This window comes from Peromyscus californicus, unplaced genomic scaffold (genome assembly GCF_007827085.1).
Source record: "Peromyscus californicus insignis strain IS unplaced genomic scaffold, ASM782708v3 Scaffold_7__1_contigs__length_154581171, whole genome shotgun sequence".
NCBI lineage: Eukaryota > Metazoa > Chordata > Mammalia > Rodentia > Cricetidae > Peromyscus > Peromyscus californicus.
Window position 1 is genome coordinate 53,197,450 of NW_026294595.1, and position 22,421 is coordinate 53,219,870.

The following is a 22,421-nucleotide window of genomic DNA, read 5'->3' on the forward strand; positions in this document are numbered from 1 at the left end:
GACGTCTGTGAATACCATCCTTGAAGTGGAAAAGAGCCAGGTTGAAGACAAGATGGTCTCCACTGACCACCTCAGTACCATTCTAGGAGGCAACCAAACATTAATTATTAGCTAGGCATCTTCATTTGTGTCTCTAGTCCCTCTCCCCAGATTCAAATTTTTGAGCCCCTTACAGATTCAAATTGAGTGTAAGTCTTGGCTACAACATGACTTCTGTCTTCATGGAGTTTTTCACCTTTCTGGAGGAAGAGAAACATGTAAATAAAAACTAAACGAAGGCAGCGTATGGTGAATGAAAACCAGACACTCTTAGGGAAATAATGCACCCACAGAGGAAAGTCCTGGTGAAATACCACCGGTATAAAGGCAAAAAGGCAGTAGTAACTGTGAGGTTGGTTGAACAGGACAGCAGTGACGCCACCGTGGAAAAGGAACGAAAGGAGGCAGATGAGATCAGTCTCTGTTTCATTCAAGGAAGCACAGGTGAATCAACAGTTCTTGCAAGAGCCAAGGATAATCTACATTAGAGGCCACAGGACATCTTGACTCAGTAACTGGTATGTCTAAACCAACGTTGTTGTTTTTCTCAGGAGGAATGTCACCAGTGACATCTGAGTTTGCTTGATAAAGATAAAGGAATTAAAAGATTAGGAAACAGAAGCAATGCCCAGATGAGTGGAGGAGACAGCGTTTAGGAGTAACTCTGAGCTCATTAATTCTAGAACTCTGTCACCTCCACCTACTCCGGTGACTTTTATCAGGTTAATAGATATGAATGCGTCTTTCTTCCGATTGTGCGAGACAAAAAGGTCATCATGATTACGTGCATGCTACTGGAAGGTAAAATGAGGTTTATTATTTTTTTTTTAAAGTAAGGCACTAGTTCTCTAACAGACAATGAAGTGAAGGATCTCTTTCTTCTGTTATTAAATGTATATTTACTTTTTTGATCATCCACTGAATCCTAAACACGCCCAGCAGGAGCAGGTTTGCTGTGGTATGAGGGGGTACACCAAACCAGGGTCCACAAATTTAAAAGTCAGAAGAAGGGCAAAGGAAATTCAACAGAGACTTTAAGTAGTTCCACAAAATAGGTGTTACTAGGCCTTTATAGCTTGTAAATAATCTTAAAATCAAGTATAAAAAGATGCCAAGCTACCCAAATAGAATGTTTTTATCAACCCCCTCCCTTCAGGGCTCAGAGATCTAAACAGAAGAGGAAAGATAGTAAGAGCCAGAGATGATGGATGACTCCAAAGAAACAGTGTCTTCCTGATACAACAGGACTGATGCGCATATGAACTCACAGAGACTGTGGCAGCACACATAGGACTTGCAGAGGTTCAAGCTAGATGGGGTCCTGGAGCTGAGAGGAAGAAGTGGACCCTGGCTCCCACCCCTCACCAAGAAGCTATCTGAAACTGGTACCCACTTGCAAAGGAAAAATTAGTTTCATCCAGTGGAGTCTCACTGGGTATATTAACCACACTTCAGGTTAGGCCCCACGTCTAGGAGTAGTTGGCCAACACAAGACAAACTCCATGTTATTTTTGCAGATAACACCTTTCAACTATAAAAACCATTAGCTTGAGGGCTGTATAAAAACACACCTCAGGGTGGGCAAGATGGCTCTGTGGGTAAAGGCACTTGCCACCAAGCTTGACGACCCAAGTGTGATGCCCAGGACTCATAGGGTGGAAGGAGACGACCGGAAGTTGTCCTCTGACCTCCACGGGAGTGCTGACCGCACTGCTAGGCACGTAGTAGGTGATGAGAAATGAGACTGATAGAGACACTGGCTCTATAGGTTACAGGATCAGTTTTGCCCTAGCAGGCAAAGTAGAGTAGTCTACCAGGAAAGGCAGGCCTGGCTCCACTGCCAGGTTGGCAGCACCCCCCCGGGTGGCCCACTATTCAAGCTCCTAGGCATCAGTCCCAGGAAATAATCCTTCAGGTGCTCGGGCTTCTTCCAGGACGCCACACCCACAGGTTTGTCCTCTGCGGGGAGTGCTGTGTGGTTTGGCTCTCATCCTGCCCCTTTGGGCCAATCCCCGGGTCCGCTGGAACTCACCTGCTGGGCAGGTGCGCCTTGCCGAGGCGTGGCGTGGCCCGGCGGCGGGCGTGGCCGAGGCGGGGAGGGGGCGGGGCGAGGCTGCGGTGGGCGGGGCCAGAGCCCGTGAAGCTCCAGGCGCAAGGCCCCTGCCGCCAGTCGCCGCAGTGGCTGCCGGGATGCGCCGCAGCGAATGGTCGCGCGGGGCGCCGCTCTGAGTGACCTTTCACCCGCGCCCAGCGGCCTCGGGCGGCGGCACAAGGCGGAAGCCATGGCGGCGGCGGCGGCGGCGGCGGCGGCGGCGGGCGAGGCGGGCGCGAGCGAGCGGGACCCGGACGCGGGCCGCGCGCGCCGGCGGCTGCGGGTTCTGTCGGGCCACTTGCTGGGCCGGCCCCAGGAGGCTCCGAGTACCAATGAGTGCAAAGCGCGGAGAGCCGCGTCGGCGGCCGGGGCGTCGCCCGCCGCCACTCCCGCCGCGCCGGAGTCGGGCACCATCCCCAAGAAGCGGTGAGTAGCGGGCCAGGGAAGGAGCCGGCGGCGGGAGGCCACCCGCGGCCTGGGCTGAGGGAGAGGAGGGCACGGGAGTGGGCAAAGGAGTTGACACGGTGGGCGGAAGACATCCCAGTCCCTGCGAGTACATCAGCTCGCAGACCGAGAGTGGACCAGACGCGGGACTCTGTCTGGAAGGGGCGGGATGGGTTGGCTGATTTTGGTCCTTTAGAAGATAACGCATTCCATGACCTCGTATGGAGAAGGGTTTAAAGGGATCCTTATTCTTGGTTTTTGATGGTAGAAACTCAGTCTCTGTCTTAGAAGATCTTTGATCGAGTAGCAGGGGCTCTCTTAATCTATGAAGAGGAGGTTTAAATTTGCACTAGATAATCAGATTTCTGCTAATTCTCAAAAGCCTGGGTGCGGGATGGAGTGGGGTGGGGACCGGTGATACTCTGGGAAAGGGTGCTGAGTGGTTTCTGTCGGGGAGGCTTACCACTTCCTGATGGGCATGGGTTCTGACTTTAGGGAGGAAACTGGTGAATGAGTAAGGTGCAATAGACTGCAAACATTAGTAACTTAAGAGTTTGATACTCTAGCTACTGATCTCTGTAAGAAACCAAAAGACAAGCGTCTGGATGAGGGATGGTCATAAAATCTTAAGACCTTTGCAAGAAATCTCTGTCTCTGATTTATCCGTTTGGAAGAACTTGGAGAATGAAAGAAGATTTTACTGTCTTTATTGTGTACTTTCAAAGTACTAGAGATGGTGCTAAATCCATTACTTCTTCCTAAGCTATTAGGTAGATGCTGTACTCTTCCATTTTACAGATGAAGAAATTAAAAAAAAAGATTAAAAAGTCTGCTGCAGGTAGCAGGTGCCTGTGTGACAGGGTAGACATCAGAAACAAATCAAATCGACGGCTTCATTAATTCACCCTGTGTAAGTCCGTACTGCATAATACAAGCAGAGATTCTGAAATTCACTACTCACTGTAAGTCACTAAAGTAATATAGTATAAGAAATTTAGCTGATAATTGAAACCCATGGCCATTCGACCCAGTTTTGAGTGTGTGTTTCTTAGGATAAAGACTTTCCTGAGCCAGTTTTTTTGTTTGTTTGTTTTGTTTTTGGTGTGTGTGTATAAATCTTGAAGTTTGTATTGAAAATAGCCTACCAAAGGGGAACAGTGTCTATGATAGACAAACGGAATGGTCTAGGTAAAGAAAGGGAGAGACTAGGGAACTTCTGGAGTTAAATGTGGCAGAAAGGGTAAGAATGACAAGGGATGAAGAAGGTTCGAGACGGGTAAGTTGTTTCAGGGCATGTGGGGCTAAGCATTAGATTTGCTTTTCAGAAAGGGCACACTGGAATGGAATTGAAGATTTGTTTGGCAGTTTGAATTCCATTAGGCCTTTTTACTTGTAAACTGTCAGTCTGTCTCAGAGCTTCTGTCCCCTCATTTTAAGAAGATGTACAGCTGGAGGTGGTGGTGAACACCTTTAGTCCTAGCATTTGGGAGGCAGAGCTAGTGGATCTCTGTGAGTTCAAGATCAGGGCTACATAGAGAGACCCTGACTCAGAAAACAAAACCAGAGGGACTGGAGAGATGGCTCAGCAGTTAGGAGCACTGGCTGCTCTTCCAGAGGGTCTGGGTTCAATTCCCAGCACCCACATGGCAGTTCACAACTGTCTGTAACTCTAGTTCCAGGGGATCTGACACCCTCACACAGCCATATATGTGCAGGTAAAACACAAATGCATATAAAATAATAAAAATTAAATCATTAAGAAATGTTAAAAAAAACCAAAGAAGAACTAACCCCTGCCTTGCGTTTTTGCTTTGGGAACAGAAAAATGCATCTAAAAGGTGAAATGCTTAGTGTACTGCTTATTACACAAGCTCTCAACAAATAGCTGTAGCTGTCCTTGTGTCTGAAGACAGTGGTTATGAGTCTCGTATCTTAATCAGTAATGCTGGGACTCTGAACTGAGGCAAACCTTTACAGAATTATGAGGAGGTACATTTTCCAGAATTTGCTTACTCAGTGGTAGGAGGGTAAAATCGAGGGTCACATGTAACCCCTGGTTTCACTGATGTTATATTAGTTCTTATGGGGTTTAAGGTTCTTCATTTTTTCCCCAGTGGCTTCATACACATAGATATTTTCTCATTTGCATGCATCTGTGTGATAAAACATTTATTTTTATTATTTTTATTTATTTATTTTTTTTTGGTTTTTCGAGACAGGGTTTCTCTGTGTAGCTTTGCGCCTTTCCTGGAACTCACTTGGTAGTCCAGGCTGGCCTCGAACTCACAGAGATCCGCCTGGCTCTGCCTCCCGAGTGCTGGGATTAAAGGCATGCTCCACCACCGCCCGGCGTGATAAAACATTTATATATGCACTTACACTATTATAGGCAGGGCAAGTTTTTGTTAGGCATTTAGAGACGAAATCGCAATGCTCCGAGGTACTGGATAAAATGTCTTAAGGCTGAGGGTAACTGCTCTGGATGGGCATAGTCCTTGTATGACTGTCAAAGACTGAAGTTGTCGGTAGCCTAGGTGCACCTGCAGCCCATTTATGGCATAGGGTGTAGCTTTCGGGGAGCTCGTTAGTTGGCTCGTGGTAACATCTATACTTGCAGAACTACTCTGAAGTTTAATCGAAATGCTTGTATTTGACTCAGTGCATAGCATATTACCTTGTATTAAGGGAAACATAAAACCTTGTATTTGATGAAACATCAGAAGCTTTCCAGAGCGTGATCATTCTCCTTGACTATTGCTGATTGGGAAACCCAGGTCGACTTTCCACTTCCTGCTACTTAGCTGGGTTTCAACATCTGTGGCAATGAGAACCTAGCCTAAAGGGAAGGCAAATTTTGGAGCCAGCAGGAACCAAGATATATATCCAGCAAGGTGTGCTGCGTGATTTTGAAATCTTCAGTGATTTGCATATTACTCCTCTTTCCTTACTCTGGGTGGTGGTATTGCTTGTCAGTGTTTTATCTGTAGCTGCTTATCATAAGTTTGGAGTAGTGACTTCTTAATACACCATGCTTTCATTTCTCTTGCAGAAGAGTAATGCACATGCTAATTCAGTGAATACTTGCAGATAAATTACTTTATGACAAGGGCTGTGCTAGGTTGGTGATAAAGCCCTGGTCTTTAAGAACTCACAATCTAGGGAGAGAGATAAGTTCCAGTAATTTAATTAGCACTAGTATAGACAAAGGTATGAACTTAGCACAAAGGAAAGAAAGAGGCATATTCTCTGGGGTTAGAAGCTTCCTGAAGAAGGTTTGAAAAACATTGTTGATACTTTGGTGGGTTGATCGGATGATGAGGAAAGTTTGTTATGGCGAAGCAGGGGGCCATGGAAGTACGTGTTGTATTTGGGGGACAGTCAAGTGTTGGTACAGATGGGAGTAAAGTGAAAAAAGAAAGGCGATGGCGGGCCCTGAAGGCTTTGGCTTGTAGATAATCAGTCCATTCATTCATGAAAGTAGCATACAGCAGTACACAAAGCTCTACCCTTATGGAACTTAGATTCTAGCTGGAGTAGAGACAGTGGACAAGTAATAATAGCCTGTGAGGTGGTGATATACGTATTATGATAGACATAATACAGCTGAGGGGCTGGTGAATGGAGGAGCCTGCAAGATAATAATATAATAAGCTGAGCAGTGACTGATTGGATTGGGTTTGGTCACTAGTTGCTAGCACTGAGAATGAATTGCAGTTAGGACACAGACATAGCATCTTGAAAACAAGGCAGAGGCTTCATTCCTGAGCTACAGTCCCAACCTACAGTTATCATTTTTAAAAAATATATTATTTAAGAGCAAGGGAGGCAGCTCAGTTGGTAAAATGTTTGTCCCACAAGCATGAGAACATGCTTTTGAGCCACAGCTTCCTTGTAAAAGAAAGTCAGATGTTGGGATGTGCGTATAATTCCATTTCGAGGGAGATGGAAACAGGTGGCTTCCAGTGGCCTGCTGGCCAGACAGCTTAGCATATTTGAGTTCTAGGACAATGAGAAATCCTGTCTCAGGAGAAGAAGAGGTGAACAGTTCTGAAGACCAGCCTTGGAGGTATTATTTAACATATGTCACAACTTTGGTGCATGTTCTCCAGAAGCTGGGTTAATTTCTTGCAAATGATTTTTAGGAAGGCAGCCTGCAGCTTCATTTCTGTAGCAAAATTATTTGGACAGGCGACTTATGACATTATTTGGAAAAAGTGAAGCTTATTTTGGTAGTTATACCACATGAAATAGCATGGTATGAGTTCTGAACTGCAAATTCTAGTGATGATGTTAATAGGAATTTTCATTTGAGTAAGTTAACTTCCAAGGCACCATTCTAAAGCACATGTACATTACCTCATTTAACAGCTTTGGGAAACATGAGATACTATATGTTGGTTACAGGTGAGAAAGTAGAAGCTCAGTTAATTTTGTTTGACTAATGATAGGCAGTTGTGAAATGAATGAAATGGTATTTCAACTCTGTCCTCATCTCAACCCATATTTTTTCCCCTGTACTGTTTCCTTGTTGCTACACTGTGGTACTTGTTCCCTGGGGTAAAGTTATCAGGTTGCTCTCCTTAGTGTGCTAAGCTTCAAGCTGTTTATGATGATAATAATTGAATACTGGTTTCTGTACCTAAGGTGTTAGTTTATGTTGTACTTAGTGATAAATTAGAAATATCCCATTAAGTGAAATTCAAAATTTAGGAAAATATAAAGTCTGGTTTAAAAAGATAGGCTGGCTGTTTGCAAGTTAATGAGTGAATTTTGTTGTTCCCCGTGTTGGAGAAGACAGTATTGTAAATAAAAGGGACCAAGGAGAAATGTGGGAGAACTAGGATTAGAGGAAAAGAGAAGGGGTCGTGGAGGACTTTCTGCATGGTTAAGACTGTCATGAGTAAGACACGTTGATGTCTTAATCTCTGGTTTGTGCGTTGACATAAACCAGACCTTCTCCAATGTTCCTCGTGTCCAGAGCTTACTGTGGAGCCGTCTACCCCAAGTTCACTTAGTAGGAATGTCTGGGAGGAAATTCAGTGATCTACTTTTAGGCTACAGAGAAAGAGAGTGCAGTTGTAGTGGCACGAGATACCTTATGTATCTTTAAAAGCAGGTATTACTCTTTTATTTTCTCATCATTGAAAAGATTTCTACTGCTCAGGAAATTAGTATGTTAATTTCCACCCTAAACTAAATCAGAGGATCTTGAGTGGAGTCAACCCTTTGATAACACAGTAATTGCTCTCCCTTTTCTCTTTATTTTTTGTAGTTTCATTTAATAGTTCATCATGTCTTTCCCAATGTCTGAGTTCAGAATCAGCTGAGTGATGGCACAACAAGACACAAACAAATAAAAATGTTGGTTGGAGAAGTGGCTCAATGGTTAAGAACACTTGCTGTTCTCACAGAGGACCTGAGTTTAGTCCCCAGAACCTTCATGGTGGTTCACAACTATCTGTAACTATCACAACTCCAGTTCAAGAGGATTTGAAACCCTCTTCTGGCTTCTGAGGGGACCCAGCATGCATGTAGTATACATAATAAATGCAGGTAAAACACATAGACACAAAACAAACATTTTAAAAGGAAAAGTGGGCCGGGCGGTGGTGGCGCACGCCTTTAATCCCAGCACTCAGGAGGCAGAGCCAGGCGGATCTCTGTGAGTTGGAGGCCAGCCTGGGCTACCAAGTGAGTTCCAGGAAAGGCGCAAAGCTACACAGAGAAACCCTGTCTCGAAAAACCAAAAAAAAAAAAAAAAAAAAAAGGAAAAGTGGAATGCCAACTACTACAGGTAGAACATGGCTTAGATCTGGATTATCTAATACTTACCTTGAATTAGATAGATCATGTAATAGGTAGTGTTGGACTGTAGGCTTCCTCTGCTGGTGGTGGTGGGGAGATAGCCAGCTCCAGAGAGTTAACATGAGAGAGTATTTTAAAGAGAGAAAAGGTTGACACAGGTGCTTGGTGCTTTCTCTAAGAATTCATTGAGTATCCCATTCATCTCTGTCTTGAGAAAGAGTGAGCATGAGACTTGGAGATAGACCTCCATACTTGTGCTGAAGTCTTCTAGTGTTAGAAACTGGAACTGTGGAATGGTAGTATGTATCGCTGCCTGTGAGGAACCAGCCCCATGGCAGCCCAGGGCTCAAAAGGAGTCCATGGTGATGGCATAGTTAAGACTTTTCTATCTGAGGGGTTAGGGAAGGAAGACACTCACACACTCTCTTGATGGTTCCTTTCTTTATTCTCCTTTCATGTTATTCTCCTTTGTTGCTCCATTCTCTCATGTCTTTTTACAGCTTATATACCCTAACAAACTATTTCAGGCAATACAGAAGTCACAAAGGAGTTACATTCCATTTCTCAAGTGAATGATTATAGGTAAAGACATGTTTCTTATCTCCCTAACATGATTAAAAACAGTCATCCCAACAACTCACATGCAATATATCTAAGTAACTTGTCAAGAGCAAGTAAGGAACATATTTTCTCAGCCAACCTTTTTGTTGGCAGGCTGCAAATTGTGGTTATAAAGAAAGAATTATTATTTATCTTGAGTGGTATTATTATAAAGAATTTTAAAGGAATCACAAACCTAAACTGTAGCTGAATTTCTAAGTGTTCTTAGTAAATAAAAAACATGGAGCCAAATATAGGGATGAAAGCCTTAGAGATCAGGAAAATAGTGAGAGCCACCAACCAACCTTACCTCACCAGCTCTGCAGCTTCCAAAATGCCATGATTTCCTGTGTACCCAGGCTTTATTGCCTTGCTGTTCTGCCTTCTCATTGACTCTTAGCCCAGCTACGTCACTTCCTTGTCATTGCGTGTCTGTACTGACCTCCAGGCCCCTGTGGTTGGTACTGGGATTAAAGGCGTGTGTCACCATGCTTGGCTCTGTTCCCTCGGCTCTGTTCCCTAGGATGGCCTTGAACACACAGAGACCCTGCCTGCCAAGTGATCAGATTAAGGGCATGTGCTACCACTACCTGACTTTTGTGTTTACTTAAAACTGCTTGCTATTTCCTGTGATCTCCAGGTAAACTTTATTTATTAACATACAAATAAAATATCACTACACTAAACTGCTGAAGAGCCCAAGAAAATAAGAAAATTGTGTATTTGTAACCTATACTTTTGAGTGTATTAGGCACTTTGACCTTTTGACCTTCATTCTCCCAGGCAGGGAAAAGGCAATTTAAACTAACTCATGACTATGTAAAAATTTTGAACTAACACTCTGCAATCAGAAGTTGTAAATTCTGGGTTCACTTTGAATCCCAAATATACCCAGAGAGTGCCGAGTCTTGGGGCAAGGAGATACCTAGAATGTCTTAGATCTCTAGTTCAGGCTCAGGTAGACATTTCTGAGATACCGTGCTGTGGGATGGTCTGTATGTCAAATATGTTGCTGATTGGTCAATAAATAAAACACTGATTGGCCATTGGCTAGGCAGGAAGTATAGGCTGGACAAGGAGGAGAATAGAGCTGGGAAGTGGAAGGCTGAGTCAGGGAGACACTGCCAGCCGCCATCAGGACAAGGAAGATGTAAAGTACCGGTAAGCCACAAGCCACGTGGCAAGGTATAGATTAATAGAAATGGATTAATTTAAGCTGTAAGAACAGTTAGCAAAAAGCCTGCCACGGCCATACAGTTTGTAACCAATATAAGTCTCTGTGTTTACTTGGTTGGGTCTGAGTGGCCGTGGGACTGGCGGGTGACAGAGATTTGTCCTGACTGTGGGCCAGGCAGGAAAACTCTAGCTACAATACCGTATATTGCTGTGGGATGTTCTGTATGGCAAATGTGTTGCTCTGATTGGTTGGTAAATAAAACGCTGATTGGCCAGTAGTCAGGCAGGAGGAAGTATGGGCGGGACAAGGAGGAGAATAAAGCTGGGAAGTGGAAGGCTGAGTCAGAGTCACTGCCAGCCGCCGCCAGGACAAGCAGCATGTGAAGATGCCGGTAAGCCACGAGCCGCATGGCAGGGTATAGATTTGTGGAAATGGATTAATTTAAGCTATAAGAACAGTTAGAAAGAAACCTGCCACGGCCATACAGTTTGTAAGCTATATAAGTCTCTGTGTTTACTTGGTTGGGTCTGACGGCTGTGGGACTGGCGGGTGACAAAGATTTGTCCTGACTGTGGGCAAGGCAGGAAAACTCTAGCTACAGTATATCTTTTAGCTATAGCTCAGTCAGCACTTCCCAAGATACTGTGGCACCATGACACTTTAAATCTCAAAATATACTTTTTGCCCTGTGTATAACTCTTGACTATCAAAGAAAACATGTTGTCCTTGTTTTGGGGCTACAGAGTCAAATTATTTTCTGTAGCCCTTACTAGTCAGAATTGATTTTCACAAATTAAAGTCAGGAATGGGTGCAAGGAATTAATCATTTGCCAGGCTAGCACTAATCAGGATGTTTTGTTTTTATGACCCTAGCTAATGGATCAGATAGCTTAGCTATGTGTCCTTGTGGACTTTAGATTATTTTTCTGGGAATCGTTTATCTTAAAAACTATTAGCAAGGCATCTGGTCTAACCTGAAGTTATTTTTAAGCTTTATTTCAGCTAGTGATGCACACTCAGACCTGTGACTGCATTTCTCAGCACTAAGATTAAAGGAATTTGAGTCAGTCTGGCTCATTAACTTGAGCTGTAATCTGAAGCAACTCCTTAGGGGGAACTCAAAGACCCTGACTGTGTAGCATTTCCTTGTATTCATTTTTATTCATCAAAATTCTGTATAGACTATCATTATTATTATGAGTTAAACAGGACAATTTAGGGAAGAATCATCTTCTTGATAATCCACAGATAAAATGCCCAGTAGATTGTGATGTTTTAATGAGATAAACACACTACACTACAGGCAGTGAGGGCTTCCTCACTTCCACTCATACCATGTCAGATGCCAGAGAAAGACTGTAGCAGCAAACATGTAAAGGTACAACAGAAGCAAAAGATATTCTGGGGTCTGTAGTCTTGTAGCCTTGCTTAAGAGTTTGACCTTGATACCACTCTGTACTCTGGCTATGTATCATATACATTCCACACCTGATTCATCCTTTCTTTACTCTTTGACGTGTTTGTTTTTCTCCAAATGTAATACATATTGTTTGGTGGTGCACAGATAAAGTGGGAATGGTATATGGATCAAAAACTTATTTGACCAGCACTCGGGAGGCAGAGCCAGGCGGATCTCTGTGAGTTCGAGGCCAGCCTGGACTACCAAGTGAATTCCAGGAAAGGCGCAAAGCTACACAGAGAAACCCTGTCTCGAAAAACCAAAAAAAAAAAAAAAAAAAAAACCAAAAAAAAACTTATTTGAAGTGTTCTAAATATACACATGTATGTGTGTGTTCATGTATGTCTATGCTTGTGTATGCACATACAGAGGCAGCATGACATTGATATTCGGTGTCTTTCTTGATTGCTCCTTACTTTATTTATATAAAAAAATTTTAATTATATGTACATATGTGTGACTGAGTGGGGGTTTGTGCTCATAGGTGTAGTGCCTGGGTAGAGGCACAGAAGAAGGTACCTGACTCCTGGAACTGATGTTATAGGCAGTTGTGAACCATCTGTTCACATGGTTACTTGGAATCAAACTTGGGTGCTCCACAAGTGAAGTATAGACTCTTAACTGCTGAGCCACCTTTCTAGCCCTACATTTCCTTTTTAAAAGGGTGAATTTATATATTTTTAAATTTTATTTGTAGGTGTATGTGCCTGAATTTATGTGCACCATGTATGTGCAGGTACCCGTGGCCAGAGGAGGGCATTGGACCCCTTAGAGCTAGAGTTACAGATGGTTGTGAGCCACCCAGTGTGGGTGCTGGGAACTGAATCTAGGTCTTCCACAAGAGCATCAAGTGCTCTTAGCTGTTGAGCCATGTCCCAGTCCCTACTTTATTTATTGAGGTGACCTCTCGCTGACCCTGGAGCTTGCCAATTCGTGCAGTCTAGTTACTCAGTTTGGTTTTGGGTTCCCCTGTCTGTGCCCTAAGTGCTGTGATTGCAGGCGACTGTCATACTTAACCAACTTTTACATGGGTTCTGGGATCCTCACACTTGTACGGCAAGCACTTTTATCCACTGAATTATTCCCCAACCTGGTGTCCACTTTATATGAGTGTGTGTGTGTGTGTGTGTGTGTGTGTGTTTTACATGCACATGTGCATGTGTGTATGGTTGTACAAAGACATGGAAGCCAGAGTTCAGCATTAGGTATCTTCCTCAGGCCTTTTGTCTACTTTTTTTCAGGCAGTGCTTCTTGCGGAAGTTCATCGGTTCAGCTAGATTGGCAGGTCAACAAGCCCCAGGAATCTTCTGGGCTCCTCTTTGTGGTGTTGGGATCACAGACGAATGCCACTGTCTAGTTTTTTATATGGGTGCCGAAGATCCAAGTTAGGTCCTCATGTTTGCCTGACAAACACTTTACTGATGGGGGTACTCCCCAGCCTGTAATTGTTCATTTTGTTCACCCTGATTGTTGAAAAGTATTCCATTGCATGTGTCTATATTATAGCTTGTCCACTTTGTTATTAATAAGCATTTGAGTAATTAATATTTTTCATTTTAGTAGTTTTAATAGGAAGTTTCTAGCAGTGAATGTTTTGTATATATTATTGCAAAAGAAGAGGCTAAACTGATTAGTCTCATATTTTGTGAGTTTGATTTTCAGTGGTGTTTGCCATGTTGTATATTCAACAATATGTGTAATCTCCTTAACCATGCCAGTTATGTGAGAGAATAACTTCTAACCAGGCACTAAATCATTCTTCTAAACTGATTACATAGAAATTTAAAAAGTTTTTTTTTTGTGTGTGTGTGTGTGCGCGTGCGTGCATGCGTGTGTGTGTGTGTGTGTGTGTGTGTGTGTGTGTGTGTGTGTGTATGCGTGTGTGTGCGTGTATGCATGTGTGTGCATGTGTGTAAGCCTGAGAACAACTTTGTGGAGTTCTCTCCTGAATTTACAGTTACTGGTTTTTATGATTTTGTCTACAGGGATTGAACTCAGGTCACACTTGTAGACAAGCATCTTTACTCTATGAGCCATCTTGTCAACTCCTGAGTTTAATTGTTAAACAGTAACTTTAAAAATACTTGCAGTGTTTTTATGAACTTACAAGATTTAAGCTAAAATTACAAGTCTAAACCTATTTCCCAATTATACATTTTAATTTTGAGTTTACAAGCAAGTCATTATTATTGGCCATAGTCTTAAGTTTCATGAGCATATAAAAGATAGGTCTTGCATAGCTTTCCTAAAATGAGACCATCAACATCTTTCTTTGATTCTCAAGCATTTGTATAGTTAATGTTGGATTTTTAGTAGTTGATTGTGCTTATTTATTAAGGAAAACTTACCTTTCCAGTAACTCAGTTACTATTGATGAGTATTCTGCTTCGTAGCTGAGATTTGGAGCTGTAGATACTGTCTTGTTATTCACTGTAAACACTGCTGTGTGAGTACATGTGGTATATTGCTCTTGGAACATGCTTGAAGTTACTAATCAGGGGTTTTGATCAGGATACCAGTCCTATTCTTACCAGCCACTTCACTGGAACTCTCAGCTCTTTATATAGTTACTCAGTTAGAAGCTTCATACCATCTAGTGGGGCAGTGTTTCTGTATTCTAAGCCCTTGGAATAAAGCAATATGAACTGCCTAATTCACAGACAGTGAATTTTACAGTGCCTGCTCAGAATGTGCATTTCTTCTCGTGGCATGAATTCTACTGGAATCCAGCTTCAGGGCTATTAAAATACCACCTAATTTGCCATGCCCGCCATGGGTTTAATATAATTGGTAGCTTCTTAATAAAAGGAAATCTAGTGTTTAGTTACATGTATTGATTGATTCGGATTGATTCGGTTTTAAGTATTGATTTGAGTTAGATGAGAGCAGAAAAGATGAATTTGTTATTATTGGTTTTTATGATTTTGTCTATGTATGCAGGGAATTGAAGCCAGGACACTGTGCAGGTTAGACAAGTGCTACAGCACTGAACCACACCCCAGTCCTCAGTTCCTTCTTCTACGTCTGTCCTGACTCTGTCTGCTGAGACCACGTTAGCTTGCACCAGTCAGGTGGGGACTTTCCAGGTGACATTTCCTCCAAGACTCATTTTAACATTCTAAAGTTAAAGCAGATTCTAAGTGAATGAGTGTCTTGCTGACTTCTCCAATTCTGCATACATGAACTATGTTCGTTCAGTCATTAGTTTTCATTCCCAGAATGCCACTGTTTCTCTTCACATTTTTCATTATTTGAATGCTTAAACCCAACATGTCTTCTAACAGCATTGAGCTCCATCCCCATCCTTTACTTAGTGACATCTCAGATACATTTCTTAGCTGTGACTCACAAGAGGCTTATCTTCTCTGACACTTGAACTCAGATAAAATTTTGACTTTTCCAATGCTGGGGTCAAACCTAGGGTTTTGTCAGTTGTCTCTGTGTAGCTGGGTTTTCATTTTTTTTTTTTGTATCTCTTTTAAATGATTTCCATTCCGTTATGAGACCAGTATTTGCTCAGGGAAACTGAGTGCTGCATGCTGCTGCTGTGCTACCTTCTAACATTGCACAAGTGATTGGCAGCCTAGAGGAGCTAGATAGATATGGTGTCAAGGATGTAGTAAATGTTATAATCATTGTGTACAGAGGGAGTCATAAACCCTTGAGAAAGATAGGAGAAACATTTCAGAAGAGATACCTGGACTGGTTTCCTGGATTAGTAGTTCTTGAGGGAGTGAAGGGCATTTCAGAGAAGGGACATAGAGCGGTACAAAGATAAGCAGCCATAAAAGGGCATGATATCCCAGGAGTAGTGATAATATTTTTGTGTCTGGGAATAGCTAGAGAGTAAACAGGCTTTTTTTTTTTTTAAGATTTATTTATTATTATGTATACAGTGTCATGCCTGCAGGCCAGAAGAAAGCACCAGATTTCATTACGAATGGTTGTGAGCCACCATGTGGTTGCTGGGAATTGAACTCAGGACCTTTGGAAGAGCAGGCAGTACTCTTAACCACTGAGCCATCTCTCCAGCCCAGTGAGCAATCTTTAAAGATGTTGTTGTTATTTTATGTGTATGGGTGTTTTGCCTGCATGTATATCTGTGTACCATGTGCAGGGTGTCCACAGAGGCAAGTGTGAGCAATTTAAAAGCAGAATGTAGAGTGGCAGCATGAAATGTAGAAAATACTGTTTACCCTGGTAGTTCCCATTGATGCTGCTTGCTTTCGGCTGTTGCCTGTAGCTTTCCTGCACAGCTTTGCTTCAGTCACATAGATACAAAAACCCTTATGCTTTTCTACTTCTGCCTGGTGGTCGTCTCTGCCATCTTCCAGAGAATTGGAAGTTTGCATGCCACCACAGTGAAGCCACCTACTCTCAGCCAGAAAGGAGCACTGTGTGTCCATTGTCTTAGACTGCTCGTAACTCACCGTGGCTGTAGTTAGTGCTAGAACTAGGTGACCGACTTTCTTACTTTGCTGTATGCTTAACTTTGCTTACGAAGTTGATGTTTGAGAACCATACAGTGGAGTTAAAACAAAACAAAACAAACCCTCATGATGTTTTAATTAAGTCTATCATTTTATGTTGGGGCTTTTTCATAGCTCATAGCTGTTCTGGGGACATGAGGCCCAGGGCTGCAAGTTGGACACATCTGGATTCTAGTGTTTCAAATACTGTTTGATGACCAAAAACAAGTTACTGAAAGTTCCTGACCTGTTCTTTTTTTTCCCTTTGTATTAAATAGGTGTAAAGACAGCTATATTCAGAGCTAACATAAGAAGGAAATAGATCCTGATTATAAACCTCATAGCTTTACAGTATGGTGTAACACCGTGGAACTATTGAGTAAAACTGGTAGAAAGTAGTGCTGGACTAGGGCGTAGAGAGATACTCAGTGGCAGCAATACACTTGCAGTAGAGAAAACAAACAGCTAACAGATGTCACCCTCTGCCCCTGTGACATTGGGCAGTACTGCAGAGCAGACACTGCAGTTCTCCTATGTTGCAAGCCATTGTCAGGATCATGGACATCATCCTCACCAGTGATACTATTTACTGTCATTGGAAATTCTTGGTGGCGCTGAGGAGCCACGGCTCATTGTTGCCACTGTGTGAAATGTTCTTTGAATAAATATTCTTGTGTTAGAGGCAAGTTAATTGATAAAATAATTTTTAAAATTTTGTGCTTATAAGACTAACATGTATAAAACTAGGAAAAGTTATACAACAGATAACATTTACCAAGGTTTAGGTAAATTCCTTTGGGTAGCTCTTATTCCCTCTCGGAGTCCCTTTAAAATGTGGACAGAGATATGTGAGCCCCCCTGTTTGGGATGCACATCTCTATTCCCTGTCCCCCTTTCCCCTTCTCCACTCTGCCCTGCTGTTACCTATCACTGCTGAACTCCACTTAGACCCACCTCTCTGGAGGGTGTGGTGGGCCTTTGTTTCCTTTTTCCAGTGCTAATCTCTGGGTTTGGGGAAGAAGGTTGGTGAGAGAGAGCAAGTCGACTTTTACAGCACTGACCTCAAGTATTGTATTCCTCGTTCAGTAGATGAGTCTTCCACTCTTGACCTCTGCTCATGCCTCAAAGTAGTGCTTGTGTGTGGATAGCTCTACTGGAATATCCTTGGAGTGCTTCTGCAAAATGTGGATTCTGAGCTCCCACTGCCAGAAATTCTAGTCATAGGTTAGGTTTACGGGGGCATCCTAATGGTGCAGTTGAAGTGAGCGATGTTTATATAGCTGATGTGATTGAGTCCTCTAAACTCTGTGTGTGTGTGCCTCCATGAAGAAGATGTTGGGTGTCTTTCTCTATTGCTGTCCACTTTACCGCCTTGAGGCAGGGTTTCCTATCCACCTGTTTCTACCCCTCAGTGTCGGGTCACAGGCATACCATCATTCCTGGCTTTTATGTGGATGCTGGGAAATTGAATCCAGGTCCTCTCTCTTGCCTTCACAGCAAGTACTTTTTTCAAATGAGCCATCTCCTAAGTCCCTGTTCCAAACTTTGTGAGGCTTATTTCCCCCACTTTGGGTTCCTGGAAATAAAGGTAACAATCTCAGCTACCTGTTACAAAGTAGAAGGAACTGCTGCTGATTATTAATAATACTGTAGGTAAAAAAGGAAACAGCTTTCTAAACAAGAATATTGACTATGTCGGGTAAGTATAGTGTTCAGTTTTGTCCTTTGTAGGCCTTTGCTTGGATGGATGGTCTAGCCCTGAAGGACAGCTTTGAAGGACAACTAGGTCTTGATATCTGTAGGGACTGCCTGCCTTGCTGAGGGTTGAAGACAACTTTCTTTGTTTTGTTCAGCTTTACAATTTCTGCAGAACTGCAAGGTTCTTCCTGAAGGCCTTTGCTCACTTACTGAGTCATCAGTTCAGGAAACTTCAGATCCACTTCCTCTTCCAGTTGCTTGAACAAGAGGGGGAGCAGTGGAAGTCAATTCCATTTTCCAGTTGGTACCTTCCAGAATCACTCCATGGGTAGATTACACCAGACAGTGAAGGGGACAAGAGCCATGGGTCTAAGTACAGTTGAGGGAACACAAGGAAAATCTAGATTGTCTGCTTCCTTAGCTGACACTTCCCTGATGCTGATTTGGGTTGTTTTTCAGGACAGAGTAAGGTACTTGAACCCTTTTAGATCTTCCCCAAGGTAGGTGCCAAGCTTGTATAGGGGTGGGTGGGTGTCTGCTCTAGACCAAGGTATGCATGACTAATACTCGTATTTACAGTTCCAGAGACACTCAAACACCAATGTAATTCTAATTGGCATAATTTGGGGTGGTAGTTAAGAACAGTGTTGAGTTAAGGGCCTAGTGTAAGTGGTGATCACCAGGTTATTCTGTCAGTTTGAAAGGCTAGTGTTGCCTCACCTACTCCAGTTTTCTCTTCTTAGACCCCCTTCCTTGTTTCTTTGTGTACAAGGATGTTCCCTATATCTTTCCTTTTTTTTTTTTTTTAAATTTCAGACACTGTTTTCAAACCTTGATCCCACCCTGCAAATTTATAAAAGATTTTGGCTGTGGAGAGTTAAATACGTACTTGGTTTGTTGTATGTTTGAAGCTGTGATGGTAACTGACTTCTGTCTTGAAAAAGATGTTAGAAACTCCATTTTCCTTTTCTGGTAACAAAATCTCATGGAATTCCTTTAAGCATATGCAAGATGACACTGGAGTTCCAGGGCTGAGCAACACATTGCCTCGGGTTCAGGGAGTTGTGGGGACTATACTACTGGGTTCATGGTGTTTGCTAAGAGGCTCCTCCTTCTCGTTTTCTTCTGTGTGACTCCTGAGTGTATTCTGTTTGTCTCTCCTGTCTGTCTCTCCATGGGTACCCATGGCTGGTTTTGTATATGTGTTCTGTAAAATATACAGTTACTTCGTGTTTTTTTCTTCTCTGAAATGCTGTTATATCCTGGGTCTTATTTCCCCTTTTCTTTGTACTTAACACTGTGTTTCTGGTTTTTTTTTTCTGATTCATTTTTCTTGTTTTAAATTAATTTTTTAGTTAGTATATAAAAATAATAATTTCCTCATAAGATTTTCACACATATATCATTGTATATTACTTTTGTATACCTCTTACCCTCCAGTGCCCTCTCTACCCCTTGCCAAATAGTCTCCTTTCATCTCTCATTTAAATCTGGATTCTGCCTAGAGAAAAAAGTCACTATTCTAAAATCTGTGTGCCAATCTACTTAAGTGGTTCTGATCATTGTGTAATATTTCACAGATATTTCCACTTTCTTTCTCCATTCTAGTAACAGTGCTCCAGGAAATGGAGCAAACATGTTCCCTTATGGAACAGGGCATAACTTTGTCTGAAGCATATGCCTAGGAGTTACTGCTGGATTTCCAGTTGACATAACTTGTATATACTTAGCACAGGATTTTTCTGCAGAGTTGCTTACTAGGAACACTTGTGTTCCTCTTTGTGTGTCTTTAAAAACCTTTAAAAAAGATTTAATTTATTTTTATTTTATGTGAATGGATGTTTGACCTTCATGTATGGCTGTATAACGTACATGCAATGCCTATAGAGACTGGAGGAGGGCATTGAAGTCCTTGAAACTGAAGTTAACCAGTGGTTGTGAGCCTCCGTATAGGTGCAGGGAATCAAACCTGGGTCCTCTGGAAGAGCAAGTGCTCTTACCTGCTGGGCATGGCAGCACATGTCTGTAATCCCAGAGCTTGGGAGACCAAGGCAGAAGGATCAGGGGGTAGAAGACAGTCTTAGGCTGCATGAGACCATAAGTTTTCTGAGGCTGACTACCTGTATGTTCACAGTGCAGGTGACCATGTCTGCACTCTTTCCACCAGTAACTTGAATAAACTGCAGGTACTGGGGAAGGTTCAGTTGTGTTGGCTTTGTCTGTCCTGCACCTCACAGTGTCCCCAGGTCATTGATTGGATGCTTTCTACAGTTCCATTTCTGTGATGACTTAGACTTAGGGTTTTGCAAGTAGAGGTTCTCTCAGGAATATGCAGAGATAGAAGTGTCCATGGTCCTGCACAGAAAGTGAAATTAATGCACCTTGAGACTGTTTCCCATGGTTCCTTCTCTCTGGAAAATACAAGCCTAATCAGATAAAGGTAGGGTGGTGAATTTTATATCAGGCAACAGGAGATAGTATATGATTCAGATGCTGACCAAAGCCTAATGATGTTCAGTTGATTTTCTAAGTCAGATCTTACATCTCACAACCAGGAGTAATAGACTGTTAAGGTTTTCTCTGAAATAACTCCAACTATTATACACAGAACCACGCTATTTGTATTAACTCCCTATTTGAAAGGGGATTTGTTTACTGTTAGAGTCAGGCAGTTTATATTGTACACATTTTTGAAAGCTTTCTTACTGAGTTTTTAAATAATTTTGTAGGATTGGCAGGCTAGATATGAAGATGACTTTAAATTTATTTCAAAAGACCTACATTTTTTTAAGTTAAACTTAGAATATAGTATTATACCTTCCTCCCCTATCAATCTTTAGATTTCTAGTGAGAACTCCATTTTTTTGTTTTTTGTTTTTTTGTTTTTCCAGACAGGGTTTCTCTGTGTAGCTTTGCGCCTTTCCTGGAACTCACTCTGTAGTCCAGGCTGGCCTCAAACTCACAGAGATCCGCCTGGCTCTGCCTCCCGAGTGCTGGGATTAAAGGCATGTGCCACCGCCGCCCGGTGAGAACTCCATTTTTTTTTTTTTTTAATAAATAAAGAAGTTGGTGGGAATAGAATTTTATTTGTAGGATTTCCCTCAGTTATAGCCCCTCCTATCCCCCATCCCACTGACCTTGGTCTATGGGAATTTTTCAGAGTGTATCTTTTCAAGAGGAAAGAGAGAGAGAGAGAGAGAGAGAGAGAGAGAGAGAGAATTTGCTGTCTTTCTCATCACTTTTGGTTTGGTTTTGGTTTTTCAAGACAGGGTTTCTCTGTGTAGCCCTGGCTGTCCTGGAACTCACTGTAGACCAGGCTGGCCTCTAACTCACAGAAGTCTGTCTGCTTCTGCCTCCCGAGTGCCTAAGTCTTGTCATTTCTTTTCTTTTCTTCTTTCAGATCAAGCTCCAAAATTTTATTTTCCTCTTAAGGCATATATAGGTGAGGGCAAGGGGAAGTGCAAGCATGATTATTTCACACGCTCTCTCTTAGGTTGTACCAGCCTTGAAGCAGTTAATCACAATCCAGAGAATAAAGATCTTTATTAGAAAATCTTGAGGAGGGTTAGAATTTGTGCACACTGCGTGCATGTTCGGTAGGTTTGAAAGTGGCTAACACTGAGGCTCCCCTGGCCAGCACTGAGTCTTTACTGGCTAACACTGAGGCTCCCCTGGCCAGCACTGAGTCTTTAGTGGCTAACACTGAGGCTCCCCTGGCCAGCACTGAGTCTTTACTGGCTAACACTGAGGCTCCCCTAGCCAGCACTGAGTCTTTACTGGCTAACACTGAGGCTCCCCTGGCCAGCACTGAGTCTTTACTGGCTAACACTGAGGCTCCCCTGGCCAGCACTGAGTCTTTAGTGGCATTCTTCTCACTCTTCCAAAAGCTGTTTCTCACTTTAAACTGGACAGATAGGCCAAAGCTTACCTTCATCTGAACTGAGTAAGAAGTTAAGACATCTTTCATTAGAATTTTATCAGAAAAGCTTTAAAAGTTATTAGCTAACCGATCTTAAAAAGTTGTTAACCCAGAGTGAAAGTAGGTGAACTAACTTGTTCCTTTTCCTGATGTTTACATGGGAATACCATTCTTAGAAAAAGTAATGGTAGAAGCCACGCACTTAGACTCAGGAAGCTTGTAACTTACTATTGAAGAGGAGTGGGGATGTGACGATTAGTCTCCAGGTACAGACTCAGAAGTGAGCCCACCTGTTTAAGACTAAATAAAGGAACTCCCTATGGATTAGTAATAACAGTACTAGTCTAAACATTTCACTTAATGATCGAGTAACAGGCCTGGGGAGTGGGAAAATGGAGTTTGCAAACTACACATCTCCTAGGAGAATACTGCCACCTTGTGTATATGTGATGCTAGTTTTTATTTTTATATTCTATTTTGTTGCAACAAATAATTTTTCTTTTTCATATTTGTACTACTTGGTTCTGCAAGTTTGTAAAATTTTTTTTTTAATAGAGTAAAATCAAGCCAACCCTCTTCTTTTTGGCAGTAGGAAGTGTTGGGTTTTGAAGACATCAGATTGGGTGTAGTTAGCTCCAGGAATTGAGAGATGATACTCATTTACCTCTGGTTTTGTTGTGAATGATTTCCTTTTATTAGGATATTTGGGAAAGCAGAGG

The 22,421-nt window shown here is 42.4% G+C and overlaps 1 protein-coding gene across 1 annotated transcript in view; it reads left to right on the plus strand.

The window, feature by feature from the left end:
* Positions 1 to 2,228: 2,228 nt before the first annotated feature.
* Agps (alkylglycerone phosphate synthase) overlaps positions 2,229 to 22,421 on the plus strand; it is a 109,970-nt gene continuing 89,777 nt past the window's right edge. The window contains exon 1 of the mRNA XM_052722670.1: positions 2,229 to 2,557. Within this exon, the coding sequence (XP_052578630.1) occupies positions 2,244 to 2,557 (314 nt within the window). The 5' untranslated portion in view covers positions 2,229 to 2,243. The remainder of the gene's footprint in view (positions 2,558 to 22,421) is intronic.